Here is a 21,622-nt window from a genome sequence, read left to right as displayed (position 1 = left end):
GCCACAGCTACTGAGCCCGCACACCACAGCTACTGAAGCCCACGTGCCTAGGGCCCGTGGTCCACAACAAGAGAAGCCACCACAATGAGAAGCTCGCATACTGCAATGAAGAGTAACCCCCGCTTGCCGCAACTAGAGAAAGCCTGCACGCAGCAACGAAGACCCAACGCAAGGCTACTTAGGACTTCCTGGTGGTCTAGCGGTTAAGAATCCACCTTCCAATGCAGGGGACACAGGTTCAGTTCCTGGTCGGGGAACTAAGATCTCACATGCAGGGCAACTAAGCCCACGTGCCGCAACTATGCCGCAACAGAAATCCCACGTGCCACAGCTAAGACCCGATGCAGCCAAATTCATTCACTCATTCATTAAAAATAGTAGAATTTCCTTCCTTCTAAAAAAAAAAAAAGAGAGAAGGCTACTTAAAAAATCACCATGGGGCTTTCCTGGTGGCGCAGTGGTTGAGAGTCCGCTTGCCGGTGCAGGGGACACGGGTTCGAGCCCTGGTCTGGGAAGATCCCACATGCCGCGGAGCGGTTAGGCCCGTGAGCCATGGCCACTGAGTCTGCACGTCCGGAGCCTGTGCTCCGCAACGGGAGAGGCCACAACAGTGAGAGGCCCACGTACCGCAAAAAAAAAAAAAAAAAAAAAAAAAAATCACCATGAACCATTTACTTTTCTGAAACTGTGCCGTTTATTTTTCTGAGTTCTGAAACTCGTATTTCTTGAGTGCAGTTCCTACTGCCAAGACACTATAAAATTGCAAATACTTTAATTACGTATCATTATTTTACATTAAGACTGTTCTGGGGGCTTCCCTGGTGGCGCAGTGGTTAAGAATCTGCCTGCCAGTACAAGGGACACGGGTTCGAGCCCTAGCCCTGGAAGATCCCACATGCCACAGAGCAACTAAGCCCGTGTGCTACAACTGCTGAGCCTGAGCTCTAGAGCCCGCAAGCCACAACTACTGAGCCCACGTGCCACAACTACTGAAGCCTGCACGCCTAGAGCCTGTGCTCTGCAACAGGAGAAGCCACGACAATGAGAAGCCCACGCGCCTCAACGAAGACCCAACACAGCAATGAAGGGAGGGAGGGAGGGAGGGAGGGAGGAAGGAAGGAAAGAAAGAAAGAAAGACTGAAAGACTTCTGGCACACTTTTTTGGCTACTGATCTGTTATTGAAGCTATGGTATATTATTGTGGATTTTTAGTTCCATCCAGATCTAGCCGTTTGATCAGCTTCTACAGCCTTAAGGATCAGGGAAGAGAGTATGGACAAACCATCACAAATTTATCACCCCACCAGGAAAAAAAGGTCAGAAGAGAAGGCCTTCCAATCATGGTTCAGAATATCCACTCTTTCTTATTTTTCACTAATGTTCCTTAGCCACCTCCTCAAGACAAAATAGTTCCAGTCAGTTTTATTGTATTTTTTGTGTTATGTAATACTTTCTTTCTAAAATGAATCTACAAGTGAATCCTTGTTTTGTTAAAAGTCATACATATATGGAAGTACAACTATATGAAAGTTCAGTTATGGAGCAAGAAGTAATAAATAGTACAGAAACATTTGTGTTTAGAGATGGACTTTTTGCAGGGCAGAGTTTATCTCTGCAAGTTCCTATGAATTGGCTCCAGTTTGTTCCTGTGTATGAGAATCTGCAGGACTTTACAAAATGCAGGTAAATCGGAGACTTAGAGTGAAGGGGGAAGATAAAGGAAATTGGCACCACCAATCTCCTGTAGTGAGATGATGTATTGTAGTGAAATATCAAAAAAAAAAAAAAACTATGTATATGTGTAAGTAGCTTTTACTATTTTCAGTTTAATTGTTACAGGGCTTTAGAATTTTAATTTTCTAGAAGGTAAGAATTGTGCCCACGTAAATTTTGACATATATAGCTTGTTAGTGTGTATATATTGTTGACACTTTAATTAATACTTTCAATTAAGAAGGAAAAGATCCGTGTTTTATAGGAAGTGTAGCTGCTTCCCTTCTCTTGTTCACTGTGTTTCTGTGGCTTTTATTTTCCTTACTCTGACATCAACGTGCCCATCACATGCAGCATGGTGCCTGGGGCACAGAATGGTCCAAATAAATCATTCTAAGTAAATGCTTGAGTCATTCTTTTTTTCCTTTAATACATTCTTTTTTTATATATATTCTTTTCCATTATGGTTTATCATAGGATACTGAATGTAGTTCTCTGTGCTGTGCTATATAGTAGGACCTTGTTAGTTGAGTCATTCTTTTTTTTTTTGGACGCACCTTGTGGCATGTGGGATCTTAGTTCCCTGACCAGGGATCGAACCCACACCCCCTGCAGTGGAAGCACGGAGTCCCACTTGAGTCATTCTTGAATTGCTTTTTTTCCTCAGAACTACCTCAGACCTTATACTAATAAAGTGTAGTGTATATTGCAGACTTTCAGACTCACGTACTCTTCTCTTCACTACCAGACATTTCCTGTATCACCCAAAACTCCACATTGATCTTAAGAATCTTAAGGATCTTAAGAATTTTCTTAGAGTAATTGTAAAAGGTACTGGATTATTTTTCATACCCCATCTTACAATTCCATTAAATTAATTGGAAATTATTTGTATTTTGTAGACTTCTGAACAAGAAACTAAAGGTCTTCCAAGTAAAAAAGGAATTGTACAGTCTATTGTTGGTCAAGGCTATCATCGGAAAATAGTTCTGGCATCACAGTCCATACAAAATACTGTATATAAGTAAGTATTTTGCTAAGAGAAAGTGTATAATAATATTTCATAGTAATGTTATGTATAAAAAATATGCTTAGGAATTACTTCATAGGAGGAGCCACTTTGTAATTAGATTTTATTGCTACTTCAAGAAATAGACTCCTATACATAGGTATGTGGTGAATGTTATTTGACATATGATTTTGGTTTATTACATCCATGGGTGCTGAAATTGTTGATGCCCTAAGAAACCCTGGTCTATTCAGTGCCATTATTCAGAATGTCCAGAAGAGGGCATCTTGATGTTTCCTTTTTATATAGTTTATCATTGATACTTTTCATTTAGTTATTTTTATTTTCTCATAGTCCCTAAAGCTAATTCTTAGTATCAGGAGAAAAAAGTACTAACACATATATAAACAAAAGTATTATAAAGCTGTCACTTGTAGAACTACTTTCCAATTGAACAACTTTTAAATATGAACATCTTTATCTTTTACAAAGATTCCAATTTGGAGTTGCTCTTATTTCTAAAGCAGTAGGCTTTGTAAGAAACTTGCTCCTTTTTTTTCTTTTCCCAAAAATAAAATTGTTCACTACCATTTAAAAGTTTTCCCAAAGTTTTAAAAAAGTATCTGGCACACAATATTTTGCTCTTAATTTATTTCAACAATAATGCAGATTTCTTTCAAAAGACAAGTTAAAGCATCACTTTCCTACAGTTTCAAAATTGTTACTACTTTTCACTTTTTTCCCCCTAATAAAGCTGACTTAGTTTGATATATAAAACCAATAGGAAGTTATATAAAATCTCAACAAAGTTATAAGACAGATAACACTGCTTTTTCAAAATGTGTAAATAAGGTATTTCCAAAAGCAAACATCAACCAAAACAAGGCTCAAATGTGAAAAATCTACTTTCTTCCCTTCTTTACAGTTCTGACTGTACCTGTCCTGGCCTTCACTACAATTTTCCTTGTCTATAACTCCTTTGTTAGTTTAACATTGACATTGCAGATATCCTTCAGGATATCAGGGCTCCTAGCCTCAGTCCCATTCCTATAGACACAATGTGGTGTCTAATGTATATACTTGCAATCTATTATTTATACTTTTTATATCTTATACACAGACATACCTCCTTTTACTGCACTTTGCTGTATTGAGCTTTGCAGATGTTCCTTTTTTTGTTTTTTACAAACAAGGTTTGTGGCAACCCTGCATAGAGCAAGTCTGTTGGTGCCATTTTTCCAACAACAACTGCTCACTTTGTGTCTCTGTGTCACATTCTGGTAATTCTTGGAATATTTCAAACATTTTCGTAATTATTTGTTATGGTGATCTGTGATCAGTGGTCATCAATGGTACTATTGCAAAAAGATTATGACTCGCTGAAGGCTTATGATGGTTAGCATTTTTTTTTAACAATTAAGTATTTTTTAAGGTATGTACATTGTTTTTTTAGACATAATGCTATTGCAAACGTAATAGACCACAGGGTAGTGTAAGCATAACTTATATATCCACTGGGAAACCAGAAAATTCATGTGACTTGTTTTGTTGCAATCTTTGCTTTATTGTGGTGGTCTGGAACCAAACCTGTGATATCTCCAAGGTATGCCCGTATAATATTTAGGATTTGGGTTCTTTAGCATTCTCTCATAACTGCTTATATTAAAATTTCTACCTCTTAGATGGCAAGGTTTTTATTTACAGTTATATTGGTTTTATTCCTGATAATAGAAAAGTTTTATTTATTGTTTTTGTTTTCTCAGCTAACTTGGTTTTGTTCTTTTAGTGATGGACAGTCTTCAGCCATTCCTGTAGCCAGTATGGAGTTTGCAGCCATTTGTCTCAGAAATGCCTTGTTGCTGCTACCTGAAGAACAGCAAGATCCAAAGCAGGAAAATGGGTCTAAAAATAGTAATCAATTGGGTGGCAACACAGAGAGCAGCGAAAGCAGTGACACTTGCAGGTATTCTGACCCCTTTGACCTCCCTTGGTGAAATCTTCAGGACTTCATTAGTCAGCCTCTGTCTTGTAGTTGAATTCCTGAAATCTGCACCCTGAATTTCCAAAGTTCTCTGTTTTGAGTAATAAGAAAGGAAAGTATGAATGTTTAAGTATTTCTGGAAGAGAGAAATAAGGTGAAACCTAAGTGAGGAAAGAACCTTAAACGAGACAAGTTGAAAGTCACAGCTTTTCACTGCCAGGAGGAATCACTGCAAGAAATCCGGTTGCTGTCAGAGATGACTTTTTTTTTTTTTTTTTACTTTTATTAAAATAAATACTTAAGTCCCTAAAACTTCTCTTTTCTTACTATCTTCTGCCTTTTCTCTTAACATACTGTAAACCACTGACCTCCAGAACATTTCTATACATTTCTGGTTTCCTACTATCAATTAAATATTATGCCAATCTATAGAAATTGGGAGAGTTTATCTAGTAATAAAACAAACACCATTATATGTAGAGAGTTCTTTTTACACATGGCACCTTTAAACTCAAGTCTTCCATCTCAGCATTTTTTCTTGATTATAGTAGAAAAACATGTTTATTATAGAAAATTTGAAACAAAATTGTGGAATGTTTTTTCCTCCATCAAGGGGTTATGCTTTACTATACTTAGTAAAAGACAGAAGAATGAGAAATGTGTGAAAATACTAGAGTGGTTTCCTTTGTATAGTAGAGATATTTTTTCTGTTAGAGACTTTTTAAAGCGGTATCATGTACTGGGAAAAAGAAACTCATATGCAGTGTAGCTTTAACATGTTAGTAATACCAAGTTACTACGCATTTTTCAGTGTTTTGGTTCTTTTACACTTTTTTCATAAAAGTTGCATGGGAGTGCGTATAGGGAAACAAAATTTTACATTTAATTGTTTATTCGTGTGCTTCATAATTAGCAGTCTATCTTTATTTTAGCAGTAAAAGCCACGATGGAGATAAATGCATTCCAGCTCCACCTTCTTCCCCATTGAGAAAACAGGAATTAGAAAACTTAAAGTGAGTATCTAAACAAAATTAGCATTGTATCTATTAAGTAAGCACATTGTTTATCTCCTTTATTTTGTTAATGTTATGAATTATGTTGATTAAATGTCAAATATTAAACCAACCTTTCAATCTTGTGACTAAACCATACTATTCAGGATTTATTACCTTTTTTATAAATTGTTGGATTGGATCTGTTAATATTTTGTGAGGAATATTTGCTTCTGAGTTCACGAGGAAGGGTGGTCCATGCTTTTCTTTCTTAAGGTGTCTTGGTTAGGTTTTAGTTTCAGAGTTATGCTGAACATATGAGTGAATTGGGAAATGCTTCTTCCTCTGTTCTCTGAAAGAGTTTATATAAGATAGGTATTGCTCCTTCCTCAAACGTTTGATAGAATTCACCAGTGAAACCCATCTGGCCTAGGTTTTCTTTGCGGGAAAGTTTCGATAATGAATTCAAGTTCTTCAATCGATGAGTGCTCTTCAGATTTTCTATTTCATCTGTGTCAGTTTGGTTAAGTTATATTTTTGTCTGTGTAGATTATAAGCCCCATTATTTTTGCTTTGAACAGTCATATATATGTTAAAAGGAACAGAGTAGTCTTTTATGTTTAGCCACATGAGTACCATTTCCTCATGATTCTAGTTTTTATATAAGATAGCAAGCATTTCCCTTCCGTCTGAAGATCTCCCTTCTGCATTTCTAATAGTACAGGTCTTTGTTTTCCTAAGGTTTTGTGTTTTTTTGTTTGTTTTTTCTTTTTTAAATCTAGAATTGTCTTTATTTCATCTTCATTCTTGGAGGATGTTTTCACTGAATACAGCATTTTAGGTTTTGTTTTTGTTTTCTTTTCAGTCAGCTCTTTCAGGATGTCCCTGCATTATCTTCTGGCCTCCACTGTCTGATCACAGCCATTGTATTGTAGGTGCCATTTTTCTGTCAACATAGATTGTCTTTGTTTTTCAGCAGTTAGACTATGATGAGTCTAAGTGTGATTTTCTTTTTTTTTCCGTACGTGGACCTCTCACTGTTGTGGCCTCTCCCCTTGCGGAGCACAGGCTCCGGATGCGCAGGCTCAGCGGCCATGGCACATGGGCCCAGCCGCTCCGCGGCATGTGGGATCTTCCCGGACCGGGGCACGAACCCGTGTCCCCTGCATCGGCAGGCGGACTCTCAACCACTGCGCCACCAGGGAAGCCCTAAGTGTGATTTTCTTTGTTTTTAATCTTCCTTGGGGTTATCTGACTTTCTTAAGTCTATAAATTTATCTTTCAACAAATTTGGGATATTTTGACCATGATTTTTTCATATTTTGGAAGTAGGATTGATTAATGGTTCAGCATTACTTTTAAGAATGATTTCAATAATAGGACTTCAAATTAAAATGGAAAGAAAACCATCATTGCTTATTTTTTCACCTATTAAGTTGCAAAAAGTGACAAGAGTATAGTTAAGACATTTATATATTGCAGGTACCATTGCAGGTAGTTTATTCACGTTTTTTCCAACAAACATTCTTGTGCTAGTTGCAGGGGATTCAGAGGTAAAAGAAAAAGCACTGGGCTTCCTTGGTGGCTCAGTGGTTGAGAGTCCGCCTGCCGAAGCAGGGGTCATGGGTTCGTGCCCCGGTCCAGGAAGATCCCACATGCTGCGGAGCGGCTAGGTCTGTGAACCATGGCCGCTGAGCCTGCGTGTCCAGGGCCTGTGCTCCGCAACTGGAGAGGCCACAACAGTGAGAGGCCCGCATACCGCAAAAAAAAAAAAAAAGAAAAAAAAGAAAAAGCACTGCCCTCAAAAGCAGATGGCAAACACTTAGGAGAAAATTATATTACTTAGTAGATTAGCTACTAGGTGGTGAGATTCGGGGCATCTTTTCTTCTTATGATAATTTGATCACCCTGATAAGTGGAAAATGACCTCACTTTAAAATTTTGCATTTCTTTCAGTCCATTCAAGGTGCTTAGTCTGATGCCAAGGTTTATTGATCACCTATATTACTTTTTCTGTGAACCTCCTGTTTGTAGGATTTACCATTTTCGTATTGGGTTTTTCATCCTTTTTGTTTTTATAAGAGTTTTTCTATATTAAAGAAATTGGCCTTTATCATTTGTCTTGTAACATTGTTTCTGGTATTTAGTTTAGTTTAGTTTTGTTTTGGCTGCACTGGATCTTCATTGCGGTGCATGGGCTCAGTAGTTGTGGTGCACAGGCTTAGTTGCAGTATACAGGATCTTAGTTCCCCGACCAGGAATCGAACCTGGGCCCCCCGCATTGGGAGCACGGAGTCTTAACCTCTGGACCACCAGGGAAGTCCCTCCGGTATTTTGTAAAGCAGAGTTTCATTTATTAAGTATCATATTTATCAATCTTCTTTACTTTTTTTTTCCATTTTGTGCAATGTTTGGAAAGGCCTTCTTGCCTCTAAGATTTAAAAAATAATTTAGCCATGTTTTCTAGCACTTTTACTGATACACTATCACAACCACCAATCTAAATTTTTGTTTTATCTAGAATTTATTTTATATAAACAAATAAGGTATGGCTGTATCCATAATTGTGTAATTTTTCATAGTATAGTTCATTTGATTAACGTCATTTAACTTTCCAAATAAATCTTGGAACAGAGCTATAAAATGCTGAGATTTGTGTCTAAACAGTTTAAAATTACATTTTTATAAAATAACGTACATATATGTCTGTTGGCATAAAAAAAAGTCTGGAGGGATCGATGTCAGAACCTTCCTAGTAGTGGGATAACTGATGATTTTTATCTTCTTACTGGATATCTGTTTCTTCCAACTTTAAAAAAATGAAGTAACTTCATTAATCTTAGTGAATCCCTTTGGAGGAACGACTGGCCAGCAGATGTGCCCTTTTCTGGTCATGTATTGTCAGGTCAATGTGTTCATGGCACTGCATTGCTGTCAACGAGCTCAGGGCTCCAGGCACCCTGTTCAGCAAAACAGCAGCTTTTTATCTATTTTATTCTGTCAGATTCCTACTTTGCAGTAATAACCTTTCTTTCCTGGGTTTTATGTATGTGTATATTCCCACTGTATCCTATTGTCAGGAGGAAAGCATTAATCTTCTGATTATATGGAGGAAAATCTAAAATCTCAAATTTAGTTAGAAATGAGGAGTTGGTCATATAAGGTTGTTTTTTTTTTTTTAAGATTTAAATCAGGTATTTGCTCAGATTTTGGAACTATTTTAGGCTAAGCTTTTTTTTTTTAAGATGTTGGGGGTAGGAGTTTTAGTAATTTATTTATTATTTATTTTTGCTGTGTTGGGTCTTCGCCTCTGTACGAGGGCCTCCTCTAGTTGTGGCAAGCGGGGGCCACTCTTCATCGCGGTGTGCGGGCCTCCCACCATCGCGGCCCCTCTTGTTGTGGAGCACAGGCTCCAGACGCACAGGCTCAGGAGCTGTGGCCCACGGGCCCAGTTGCTCCACGGCATGTGGGATCCTCCCAGACCAGGGCTCGAACCCGTGTCCCCTGCATTCGCAGGCAGACTGTCAACCACTGCGCCACCAGGGAAGCCCCATATAAGGTTTTGAAAGCAGTGTTTTGATTTTTTAAAACTTGACAACAGTAATTTTTTTTTCAATAACCTTCAGTTATATTAAAATTTCTTGAATTCTTATTTCTTGTATGAGTCATAAGATAGCAAGAAAATAAAAAAATACTATGACAAATTACTGGTGAAACAATGGCAAAAACAAAACATACAAAAGAATATTGTGGGACTTCCCTGGTGACGCAATGGTTAAGAATCTGCCTGCCAATGCAGGGGACACAGGTTCAATCCCTGGTCCAGGAAGATCCCACATGCCACAGAGCAACTAAGCCCATGCACCACAACTACTGAGCCTGCATTCTAGAGCCTGCAAGCCACAGCTACTGAGCCCACATGCCACAATTACTGAAGCCCACACGCCCTAGAGCCTGCGCACCGCAACTGCTGAGCCTGCATGCTACAACTACTGAAGCCTGAGTGCCTAGAGCCGGTGCTCCGCAACAAGAGAAGCCACCACAATGAGAAGCTTGCACATGGCAACAAAGAGTAGCTCCCACTCGCCACAACTAGAGAAAGCCCACGTACAGCAATGAAGACCCAATGCAGCCAAAAATAAATTTAAAAAAATTTTTTTAATTCCATTTTATTTCACTCCACAGCAATATTTTTTTTCTTTTTTTTTTTTTTTTTTTTTTGGCTGCATTGGGTCTTCATTGCTGCCCACAGGCTTTCTCTAGTTGTGGCGAGCGGGGGCTACTCTTCATTGTGGTGCGCAGGCTTCTCATGGTAGCTTCTCTTGTTGCGGAGCATGGGCTTTAGGTGTAAAGGCTTCAGTAGTTGTGGCATGAGGGCTCTAGGGTGCACAGGCTTCAGTAGTTGTGGCGTGTGGGCTCAGTAGCTGTGGCTCGTGGGCTCTAGAGCACAGGCTCAGTAGTTGTCGTGCACGAGCTTAGTTGCTCTGAGGCATGTGGGATCTTCCCAGACCATAGCTTGAACCCGTGTCCCCTGCATTGGCAGGAGGATTCTTAACCACTGCGCCACAGGGGAAGTCCCTAAAATGGAATTTAAAAAAAAAAAAAAAAAAAAAAACAGTCAAATTTGGGGATTCCCTGGCTGTCCAGTGATTAGGAATCTGCCCTTCCACTGCAAGGGGCACAGGTTCGATCTCTGGTCATGGAACTAACATCCCACATGGCACGGCCAAAAAAAGAAAAAAATAAAATTCCAACCATATAACTAAAATAAACTCACTATGCTAGATTTTCATCCGAGTGGAAATGTGTAAAAACAGAGCAAGTTAAGTAAAGCTAAACTGGGTTTGGTATAAAGTGAGCTGATGGGAAGGGGTGGATTGTAAATTTCAGCCAGGACCATATTTGGGAAAATGCTTTAATTTGCCCAAAAAATGTACCATTTCTTCCCCAATATGCCTGATATTTTCTATGCATTTCTCTGTTTATGGAGCCACCTGCATTTTATAGCTATCTCCGGGTTCATCTATCTTTAATAGGTTATTTTATATGGTAAAAATACAAGTAAGACAAAAGGTTCTGCAGTGTGAAGTGAATATTGGCCAGTCCCAGTCCTCTGCTTCCTCTCCCTTGAGGGGCAACTGCTGACCAGTTTCCTATGTGTCCTTCCAGTGAGATTTCTCATTATCATCCCAGTATATGTATATATGGGAATTTTACACTACAGCTGCAGAGTTCCACACTGCTCTATACCTTACTTTTTGCATTTGACAATATGTCTTTAGAGATTGTTCTATTTCAGTACAGAGCTCTGTTTCATTCTTTCTAATGGGTGCATAGAATTGCATTATATGGATATGACAGTTTATTTAACACTGATTTATATTTAGCTATTTATAATGTTTTCAGTCTCGGCTATTACAAATAATGCTGCAGTGAATATCACTGTGCACAGTTTTTAAGGGGAATCCTTAATGATGAAGGTATTTGAAACGATATTTAAGGTTAACTTAATTTTTACAAATATATTTAAATGAATACTAATCTTAGGGTTGCTTTATGTATGCATATGCAATTTAAGAAGTTTATGATTCCACACTGGTTGAACAGCTGCAGAGTTGTGTAATTTAACTTTACCTTCTGTAAGTGGCATTAAAGAGAAGGGTATGTGCAGGGTGGCATACCTCCTCTCAAAGAGTTTTGTGCCTTTCACAACTCTTTTCTTTCCACACACCCTAGTAGGAGGATTGGTGGTTTTCAGAGAAAATAAAACTACTTCCCTATTTTTGTGGAAAGGGGCAAAGGGTCTCCATAGGGAATTCCGTCATCATAAAGTGAGGTAAAGATGGGTTTGCTGATATATATTAACCTTTTTTTCTTATGGAGCAGATGGGAGAAGGGAAATGGAACAAGACAGAAGGAGCCTTAGGGTAGATTTATAAAAAGAACCGCTCCACAGGACAGTAGTAACGGTAATGTGGAGACAAATGGTGTGGGGGAAGGAGTCGTAAAAGATTTGTGTCGTAATTTTCAAAGCTATAAAAGCTCCCAGCGCAGTTGGGTGTGTTAAAGGGCAGTTCCCTGGCAGGAGCCAGCTGTCTTCTACAGAAAGGGGTCTGAGCACAGTGGTTCTCCATTGAGATCCTGGAATTCTTAGAGATTTCATCCATTTCTGACCTGAATTCTTTTATGTGACTGGAAATGTGTGTGACTAGTGTATAGTTTAGTTTTTATGGACTATTATATTTGACCCCTCTGCTCTACAATACCCAAGACACCAGTGCAAAACCTCATTTCCTATTTCCAGCATAACTAATATGCTGTAAATTATCATGACTGTTCTAATGGCCACTTCTTAGCATATGGTTCAGAGCTTCTTGACTATTTTTTTTTCATTTGTATGTAAAAGAAGATGGGGCCAAAAAAAATTCATTCTGAGTTACAAGTATGTTTTCAGAAGGCATAGGACACCTGAAGCAATTATGAGATTCTGTATTAAAATCAAGGTAGCTTTCAGAAAAATATTCTCACAATTAAAACAGAAATGTGTCCTCCAAACAGGAAAATGTCTCAGAAATCAACTAAATAGTTTAATTGTGAGGCTCAGATGAACTTAGAGATACCGATACAATGGATGAAGAAAAGCATATATATAATGACACTGTGAGAATATTGCTTCAGTTCCCGAACCACCTAAAGCTCTGCAAAGCCATTGGTTTCATTCAATTAAGAAAACACACACAGGGACTTCCCTGGTGGCGCTGTGGTTGAGGGTCTGCCTGCCCATGCAAGGGACACGGGTTCGGGCCCTGGTCCAGGAGGATCCCACATGCCGCGGAGCAACCTGAGCCCGTGCGCCACAACTGCTGAGCCCAGGCACCACAACTACTGAAGCCCAAGCGCCTGGAGCCCATGCTCCACAACAAGAGGGGCCGCCGCAATGAGAAGCCCGTGCACCACAGCGAAGAGTAGCCCCTGCTCGCCGCAACTAGAGGGGGCCTGCATGCAGCAACAAAGACCCAACACAGCCAAAAATAAATAAACTAATTAATTAATTAAAAAATAAAATAAAATAAAGGTAGCTTTCAGAAAAATATTCTCACAATTAAAACAGAAATGTGTCCTCCAAACAGGAAAATGTCTCAGAAATCAACTAAATAGTTTAATTGTGAGGCTCAGATGAACTTAGAGATACTGATATAATGGATGAAGGAAAGCATATGTATAATGACACTGTGAGAATATTGCTTCAGTTCCTGAACCAGCTAAAGCTCTGCAAAGCCATTGGTTTCATTCAATTAAGAAAACACACACAGGAACTTCCCTGGTGGCGCAGTGGTTAAGAATCCGCCTGCCAGTGCAGGGGACACGGGTTTGAGCCCTGGTCCAGGAAGATCCCACATGCCGCGGAGCAACTAAGCCCGTGTGCCACAACTACTGAGCTCGCATGCCACAACTATGGGAACCCACGTGCCTAGAGCCTGTGCTCAGCAACAAGAGAAGCCACTGCAATGAGAAGCCCACGCACTACAACGAAGAGTAGCCCCCGCGCACCATAACTAAAGGCTGTGCACAGCAACGAAGACCCAACACAGCCAAAAATAAAATAAATAAATAAATTTATTTAAAAAAAAAAAGAAAGAAAAAACACACACACTCTGTAGCCTTGAGTTAAATAAATGCAATGACTTTAAATTTTTAAAATAGAAGATTGTATTTCTAGGTTTTGTCTAAGAGAAATGAGAACTTGTCCATACAAAAATTTCATAGCAGCTTTACTTGTGATAGACAAAAAGTAGAAATAGCCCAGTCATGCATCAGTGGGAGAATGGATAACTAAGTTACAGGCCAGGAATTCCCTGGCAGTCCAGTGGTCAGGAATTCACGCTTCCACTGCAGGAGGCACGAGTTTGATCCCTGGTCAGGGAACTAAATCCCACATGCCCCGCAGTGCAACCAAAATTTTTTAAAAAGTTAAAAAAAATAAAGAATAAAAAATATATTGCAGGCAACTCCATGTATTGGAATGCTACTCAGCTGTAAATAGGAACAAGCTGCTGATGCACAAGTCAACATGATATGAAACTCAAAACATTTCGTGTTTCTTCTTTTACTCAATATAAGGTACATGCTGTATGATTTTATTTATACTATTTATACGACAGGCAAAACTATACAAAACTAACTTACGTTCACAGAAATCAGGTGAACAGTGGTTGGGGAACTGACTGGAAGGAATATTTCTCGGGTGAAAGAAATACTCTGTATCTTAATTGGGCTGGTGGCTACTTGTGTATATTCAAACTTATCAAACTGTACAGTTAAAATGATGTATTTTAAGGTATAAAAATTATACCTAACTTAAAAATTTTAAGGTATTTTGAAATTTTTCAAAATTAATATAATTTTAAATATATTATTTGGGGAAATATAATTTAACCACTAATGATTGATAAATGGTCAGTTTCTCTAACATATATGTCACTTATGGGGTGATATGACATGGAAAACTTGGTTTCTTGACAACAACAAAAAAAACCTTTCTTTGTATTTTACATGTATTCCTTAGACCCTAAGGCCGCAGTGTCCGGTACCAGAACCACTCATCACATGTGGCCCCTGAGCACATGAGACGTGGCTGGTGAAAGGTCAGATGTAGGACACACACTGTATTTCAAAACTTTAAAAAATGTAATATATGTCAGTAATTTTTTATATTGGCTGTATGTTGAAATGATATATTGGATTCATTTAAATCTATTAAAATTAATTTCACCCGTTTCTGCTTTTTTTAATGTATCTACTAGAAAATATAAAATTACACTCATGGCCCCAATTATATTTCTGTTGGACAATGCTGCCTCTAAGGTTTTAGAACTGTTTGAAGTGTTTGTATTTGTTGATACATGGTTTCTACAAATGTGTAATATTGTTCCTATGCCAGTTTTCTCACATGCCACAAAATTCAGCTGAATATCTCTTCTGAAACATTTGTCTTTAAAAGGCCTAAGGTCCAAATGAATCTTAGAATGTAGAAGCATGTGTGGGATTGATATGTTGGCCATTTGCTTTGATTTAAATATTAATGTTGCCACATGCGTTTGGGAGATAATGATTGTCATATAGTGATTGGTTATAAGGATGTACTTTTTTTAAAAAAATAAATTTATTTATTTATTTATTTATTTTTGGCTACATTGGGTCTTCGTTGCTGCGCCCGGGCTTTCTCTAGTTCCGGCGAGCGGGGGCTACTCTTCGTTGCGGTGCGCAGGCTTCTCGTTGCAGTGGCTTCTGTTGTGGAGCACGGGCTCTAGGCACGTGGGCTTCTGTAGTTGTGGCTCACGGGCTCTAGAGCGCAGGCTCAGTAGTTGTGGCGCACGGGCTTTAGTTGTTCCACGGCATGTGGGATCTTCCCGGACCAGGGATCAAACCCATGTCCCCTGAATTGGCAGGTGGCTTCTTAACCACTGTGCCACCAGGGAAGTCCCAAGGATGTACTTTTAATATTTTTTTTAAGTCAAACATTTATTGACTGTCACTCATATCTTATATTTTTAAAACAGCTTTATTGAGATATAATTCACACATACCATACAATTCACCCATTTAAAGTGTACCATCCAGTGTTTTTTAGTATATTCACAGCATTGTGCAGTCATCAGCACAGTCAATTTTAGAACATTTTCATCACCTCAAAATGAAACCTTGCACCCTTTAGCTGTGACCCCTTTATCTCCAGTCTACTCCCCAGCCTTAATCTACTTTCTTTCTTTATAGATTTCACTGTTTGGGACCTTCCTATGAATGGGATCATATAATACATGGGCTTTTATGACTGACCTCTTCCACTTAGGATAGTGTTTTCAAGATTTATCCAAGTTGTAGTCTGTATCAGTACTTCATTCCTTTTTATTGCTGAATAATATTCCATTGTATGTATATACTACATTTTGTCTATCCATTCATTGATAGACATTTGGATTGTTTCCATCTTTAGGCTATTAAGAATAATGCTGGGCTTCCCTGGTGGCGCAGTGGTTGGGAGTCTACCTGCCAATGCAGGGGACACTGGTTTGTGCCCCGGTCCGGGAAGATCCCACATGCCGCGGAGCGGCTGGGCCCGTGAGCCATGGTCGCTGAGCCTGCGTGTCCGGAGCCTGTGCTCCACAACGGGAGAGGCCACAACAGTGAGAGGCCCGCGTACCGCAAAAAAAAAAAAAAAAAAGAATAATGCTGCTGTAAACATTCATGTACAAGTTTTTGTGTAGACATACGTTTTTCTTTTTCTTGGGTGTATACCTAGAAGTAGAATTGCTGGGTCCTATGGTAACTGTCTAATCATTTGAGGAATTACCAGGCGGTTTTGTAAAGTGGCTGCACCATATTACAATCCTACCAGCAGTGTAGGAGGGTTGCAGTTTCTTCACATCCTCACCAACACTTGTTATTCATCTTTTTGAATATACGTTGTAGTGGATATGAAGTGGTATCTCACTGTGGCTTTGATTTGCATTTCCCTGAAGACTAATGATGTCAAGCATCTTTTCCTGTGCTTATTGGACATTTGTATCTCTTCCTTTAGAGAAATGTGTATTGAGATCCAAGACCCTTATCAGATATATGACTTGCAAATATTTTCTCCCATTCTGTTGGCTGTCTTTTCGCTTTTTTGGAGGTGTCCTTGAATCGCAAATATTTTTCATTTTGATGAAGTTCAATTTATGTTTTATTCTTTTATTGGTCGTGCTTTTCGTGTCATATCGGAGAATCCTCTTCCAAATTCAAGGTCGTGAGGTTTACCCCTATATTTTCATCTAAGAGTTTTATAATTTTAGCACTTAAGTTGAGGTCTTTGATTCATTTTGAGTTAATTTTTGTATACAGCATGAGGTAAGAGTTCAACTTATTCTTTTGCATACTAGTGGTATCTTATGATAAAGAAATAAGTTCATAGGATTAGTCACATACTAACATTTTAGGGAATTCCCTGGTGGTCCAGTGCTTATAGGACTCGGTGCTTTCACTGCGTGGCCCGGGTTCAATCCCCAGTTGGGGAACTATGACCCTGCAAGCCAAGTGGCGCAACCAAAAAAATTTTTTTCATTGTCGCATAGTGTTTTAATAACTGTCATGGATATGTACGAAGTCTTATATGTTGCATAATATAGGACATCTTTGTTATTCATTCTGAGATTGTGATATTAGCAAACTTTTAGTTTCTAAAACTAAATTGGAGGCTTCTCTAGAACCTGGAAAAGAGTATAACAACTAGAAAAGGGTAGGAAATAACACTGGGGCCACAACTACTGAAGCCCACGTGCCTAGAGCCCGTGCTCCACAACAGAAGCCACTGCAACGAGAAGCCTGCGCACCGCAACGAAGAGTAGCCCCCGCTCGCCGGAACTAGAGAAAGCCCGGGCGCAGCAACGAAGACCCAATGTAGCCAAAAATAAATAAATAAATAAATTTATTTATTTTTTTAAAAAAAGTACATCCTTATAACCAATCACTATATGACAATCATTATCTCCCAAACGCATGTGGCAACATTAATATTTAAATCAAAGCAAATGGCCAACATATCAATCCCACACATGCTTCTACATTCTAAGATTCATTTGGACCTTAGGCCTTTTAAAGACAAATGTTTCAGAAGAGATATTCAGCTAAATTTTGTGGCATGTGAGAAAACTGGCATAGGAACAATATTACACATTTGTAGAAACCATGTATCAACAAATACAAACACTTCAAACAGTTCTAAAACCTTAGAGGCAGCATTGTCCAACAGAAATATAATTGGGGCCATGAGTGTAATTTTATATTTTCTAGTAGACACATTAAAAAAAGCAGAAACGGGTGAAATTAATTTTAATAGATTTAAATGAATCCAATATATCATTTCAACATACAGCCAATATAAAAAATTACTGACATATATTACATTTTTTAAAGTTTTGAAATACAGTGTGTGTCCTACATCTGACCTTTCACCAGCCACGTCTCATGTGCTCAGGGGCCACATGTGATGAGTGGTTCTGGTACCGGACACTGCGGCCTTAGGGTCTAAGGAATACATGTAAAATACGTGGGGCATACAAGATAAAAATGAAATTTCAGTTTGTCTTTTTTTAAATAAGAGGCTCAAAATGGATAAAAGGAAATGTTCAGACCAAATTTAATTAGGCCCAGTTATTCCACAGGTATAAATTACGGAACCTTAATTAGTTCTTTTAGACTCTGATGTGACACTCAGTGAATTATTTCCCATTCAGTTAAAAGGGACCTCCCTTGGGCCAGTGTTTATAAAAGAAGATGAGTCAAACAAATGGTTGATAACATTAATATTACAGGCAGTTTTAGTGTACTTAAGGAATCATATTTCTTTGGGTCTTACACAAGTGGTTCTGTTATAGCTCATGAGACATTCCTAAAACAGGTTTATAGCTAATAATCTTTTGAATCTCATATTGCTCTTGCTAGAGACTTGACCCCATTTCAGTCTTACAGCTGGGTCTGGTCCTACTGAAACTTTTTTATCTAATAAACTCTGCCAAAGCGGGAACCTGCCCATGTGACATATCCTTCACCTTATCAGCAGTTTGGGTTCACATCGGCATGATTCACACCTGAGTCCCAGGACCCCATTCAGCTGAACTGATGATCACATTGATCACAAGCCAGGGTTAGAATAATTCTTCAGTGGTCTCCCACTCTGAAAAAACCCCACAGGGCTCCTGCTGACATTAAACAAATCATTTAACCCCTTTGGGCCTTTCATTCCTCTTCTGTCAAATTGGATTGCATGATCTTAAGGTCCTGTCCATGTATAAAATGCAATGTCTGTGACTGTTGCATTTTATTTGCCACCAGGGGTAAGACTGGGTTCCTTGAGATGCTAGATTTGGTTGAGGAGGAAAACTTCTTCAGCTTCTTTGAGCTGGGCTTATATTAGTGTTGGATTTGGGGTGTGTTTGTCAGTAAGATTCTTTTTGCACAGAACTGTTATTAGAAAGCAAAATGTTAAAAAAAAAAAAAGCAAAGTGTTTACAGAAGACATGAAGTGAAAAACTTATCTAATTTAACTTTTTAATTTTCTTGAATTGGAAGTTGACAGGTTTAACATTTTCTAGATTTTTGTAGCTAAATGGGAACAGCTTGTATATTTTTTAAAATTTTAAAATCCAGTACCATGTTCAGTTTATTGGAAGAAACTCTTTATAGGATTTTTTAAGCCAGTTTTTCAAATAACATTTGCCATGAAGTTACTTTGAATTTATTTTCCTTTGACCGATGGTGACTGACTGGATTTACCCCCATTTTAGCCTCTTTTGATATGGGTTGAGCTAGTTCAGACACTTGGTTCCTTTCACTCACAGAATATATGGCTTGACAAATTTGAATGCCCAGTCTTAACATAGCTTGTTGCTATAGTTTGGTCCTTTAAGGAAAATTATTTCCCCACTTCTCTTTCTTCTTCTTCATCTTTTTGTTCCTTTCTTTTCCAAGGGTTGGCATTCTGTGGACCTAAAACCAGCTCCTCCAGCATGTGGAGGAGAGGGTGGGGCTGTGTCAGATCCGCCGCAGTGGTGGGGAGAAGCTAGCGTGTCCTCTCCCTTGAGGTATAGTTCTTCCAGTCTGATGAGCTGTCAGATCCACTGAGTGGCTGGTAAAGCAGATTGGACAGTGACTCAAGGAAGTCAGAAAGTAGTGGGGCAGGCTGGTGGGTGGGGGTCAGTATTTTAAGTAGCAGCTACCAGAGAAGTAAAGTGATTTCTCCAGAGGCTCAGTAGAGAGAGCCGTGCGTGTTTCTACTGTGACCGGTCTGCAGGAATTATGTAGAGTGGAGTGTTGTTTTCTAAGAGGAAAAGGAGGATGAGTGAGAGGGTGGTGAGAGATGAGTTAGGGTGGGTTGGAAGGCACTCTGAGAAGAGGAGCATAAACGCCCCAAAGTTTTGCATTCACATATTCAAGTATTTTTGAATAGGAGGCTTGTATTACTAGTATAAATCTTTCACCCTGTTCTAATTTGATATGGTATCTTATGGGGAAAGAGGTAAAAGCTAAGGAAAACAAGATTTTTACCTTATACATAATTATAGTTGGGAAACAGAATCCTGCTGCAAATCTTACATGACTGATTTCTGGACCCAAAGTGGGCTTGACAGTGGGATGGAGCAGTAATAGCCCCCCTACTGTCAGGAGAGGCCGGGGCAGGCTTTCCCCAGCAAGCCTGCCCGAGGTGAGACCTGTCCTAGACTCTAGGACCTAGAGTGTGCAGGGTGACTCCCCTGTGTTTGGGAGCCGGGAAGGAGCTGGCCTGGTCAGCAGGGTGGCCTGCCAGCAGGACAGGTGGGGGTCTGGGTGCCTGGAGAAGTAAATCTAAAATGTTGAAAGCTGTGGTCTTCAGTGATTACCTGTTAAACACCTACTGCAGATGGTGAGAAATTGCTCTCGTCTTTGTGTAGGAAACAAAAGATGCAGGCTTCTGCTTTTAAGGAGCTATGCTTTACCCTGGCCTTTGGCAAAGTCACAGATGAAAACGGATATTAAATTGTATGACTGCCATGAGCTGATGATGGTGGTCTTGGGCCTCTGGAGACTTAGGCCTTTAAACGTCATTCTTTGTCTTCATAATGCATATCTGGCTGATGAATGAATGTTTATTGCCATTTAAAAATAAAACTACAAATAAACCAAAAGAGGAAATTAAGTCACCTAATCTCACCACACAGAGCTAACCACTGAAGTGCTCCTGAAAATGGGAGATAATTAGCCAGTGCCTCCGTCCTGTGGGCCCTGGAGTCTTCCATCAGGGAGAGGACTCCCCCCGGGGCCGTGGCTACAGGGTAGCTTTGCTAAGTGAAGACAGCTCTTGGAGACACAAGGATGACAGTCGTCTTGTCAGGAAAATCCCTTTGGAAATAACACTACTTGCCTGCTCTTAAATTACTCTCTTCTATGAACAGGGTTCAGATTTTACATTAGGTGCTCAGTAACAAAATTTAAACTTGTAATGTTTCAATTAAATTCTCTTTTCTTCCTTTTTAAAAAGACAGATTACATATGCGTGCACAGTTATGTATGCATTAGGGAAATCATAATGTAATCTTTTCTTTCTACTTTATTTTTAGGGCAGTCTTATGAATTGACAGAGAAGCAGTGTGATAGGATGGGAAGGAAGAACTGTGAACTGAGAGTCCACAGTGTTGCCTGTTAGTCCAGACTTTAATTACATACTCTAAGCGAGTGAATATATTTAATCACTTTGGACCTCAGTTTCTACACTGATATAAAACAAGGACCCACAGTGGGCCATCTTCTAGCCCTTATCATCATAACCTAAGGCCATAAATACCAATTTCCTTGTGCCAGTCTACTTTTCTGTGTTGTTAGGAGTTGAGGGGCTGCTTTTCGTTTAGTAGATAATTTTCTAAGGTTCCAGCAACCAGGAGTGAGCCAGTAAGGAGGAAACAGCAGGCTGCTTCTGATTTTGCCTGGCTGTGCTTTTACCAGAGGGGCATTTCTGGTCAGAGGATTTCAGAGTGTTAGAAAACTCTGTGTTTGTTGCCAGGATGGTTACATTCTTCCTTAGACTGAAATTACAACCCAAGTGCACTTCATGATATACATATGTATTGTAATTTGTAAACATAACTCAAAACCCTGCATCTAAGTCAGGTCATTTGTGGTCGGCCATTCAGACCTCATTTCTATTTGACAAGGGTTTATTTTAAGATTGCTTTGTGGAGCGGTTGTTTAACATTCAAATGATCTATTAGTGTCAAGTCTTTGGCTAGACTTGTTTTAAATGAGCTGCCCCTTAAGTAGAAAACAAAACAGAAATTTAGGTTTCCAACCCAACCTAGCAAAATCGGTGTAACTTAAAATTTTTTATCTTCACATGTATTTATTCAGCCTGTTTTTTTT

General features: G+C 39.1%; 1 protein-coding gene across 2 annotated transcripts in view; it reads left to right on the top strand.

Moving 5' to 3' along the window:
- The window catches only part of CNOT10 (CCR4-NOT transcription complex subunit 10), a 64,809-nt gene that overhangs the window by 32,122 nt on the left and 11,065 nt on the right, over window positions 1-21,622 (top strand). The window contains exons 11-13 of one of the 2 annotated variants that reach the window (XM_081247302.1): window positions 2,616-2,737; window positions 4,509-4,685; window positions 5,639-5,716. In XM_081247302.1, the coding sequence (XP_081103428.1) occupies window positions 2,616-2,737; window positions 4,509-4,685; window positions 5,639-5,716 (377 nt within the window). Of the gene's footprint in view, window positions 1-2,615; window positions 2,738-4,508; window positions 4,686-5,635; window positions 5,717-21,622 lie in introns of both variants that reach the window. The other variant, XM_081247301.1, reaches the window with a different exon arrangement.

This window comes from Mesoplodon bidens, assembly GCF_964165515.1.
Source record: "Mesoplodon bidens genome assembly, chromosome: 10".
NCBI lineage: Eukaryota > Metazoa > Chordata > Mammalia > Artiodactyla > Ziphiidae > Mesoplodon > Mesoplodon bidens.
This window is presented reverse-complemented; position numbering and strand designations above follow the sequence as displayed.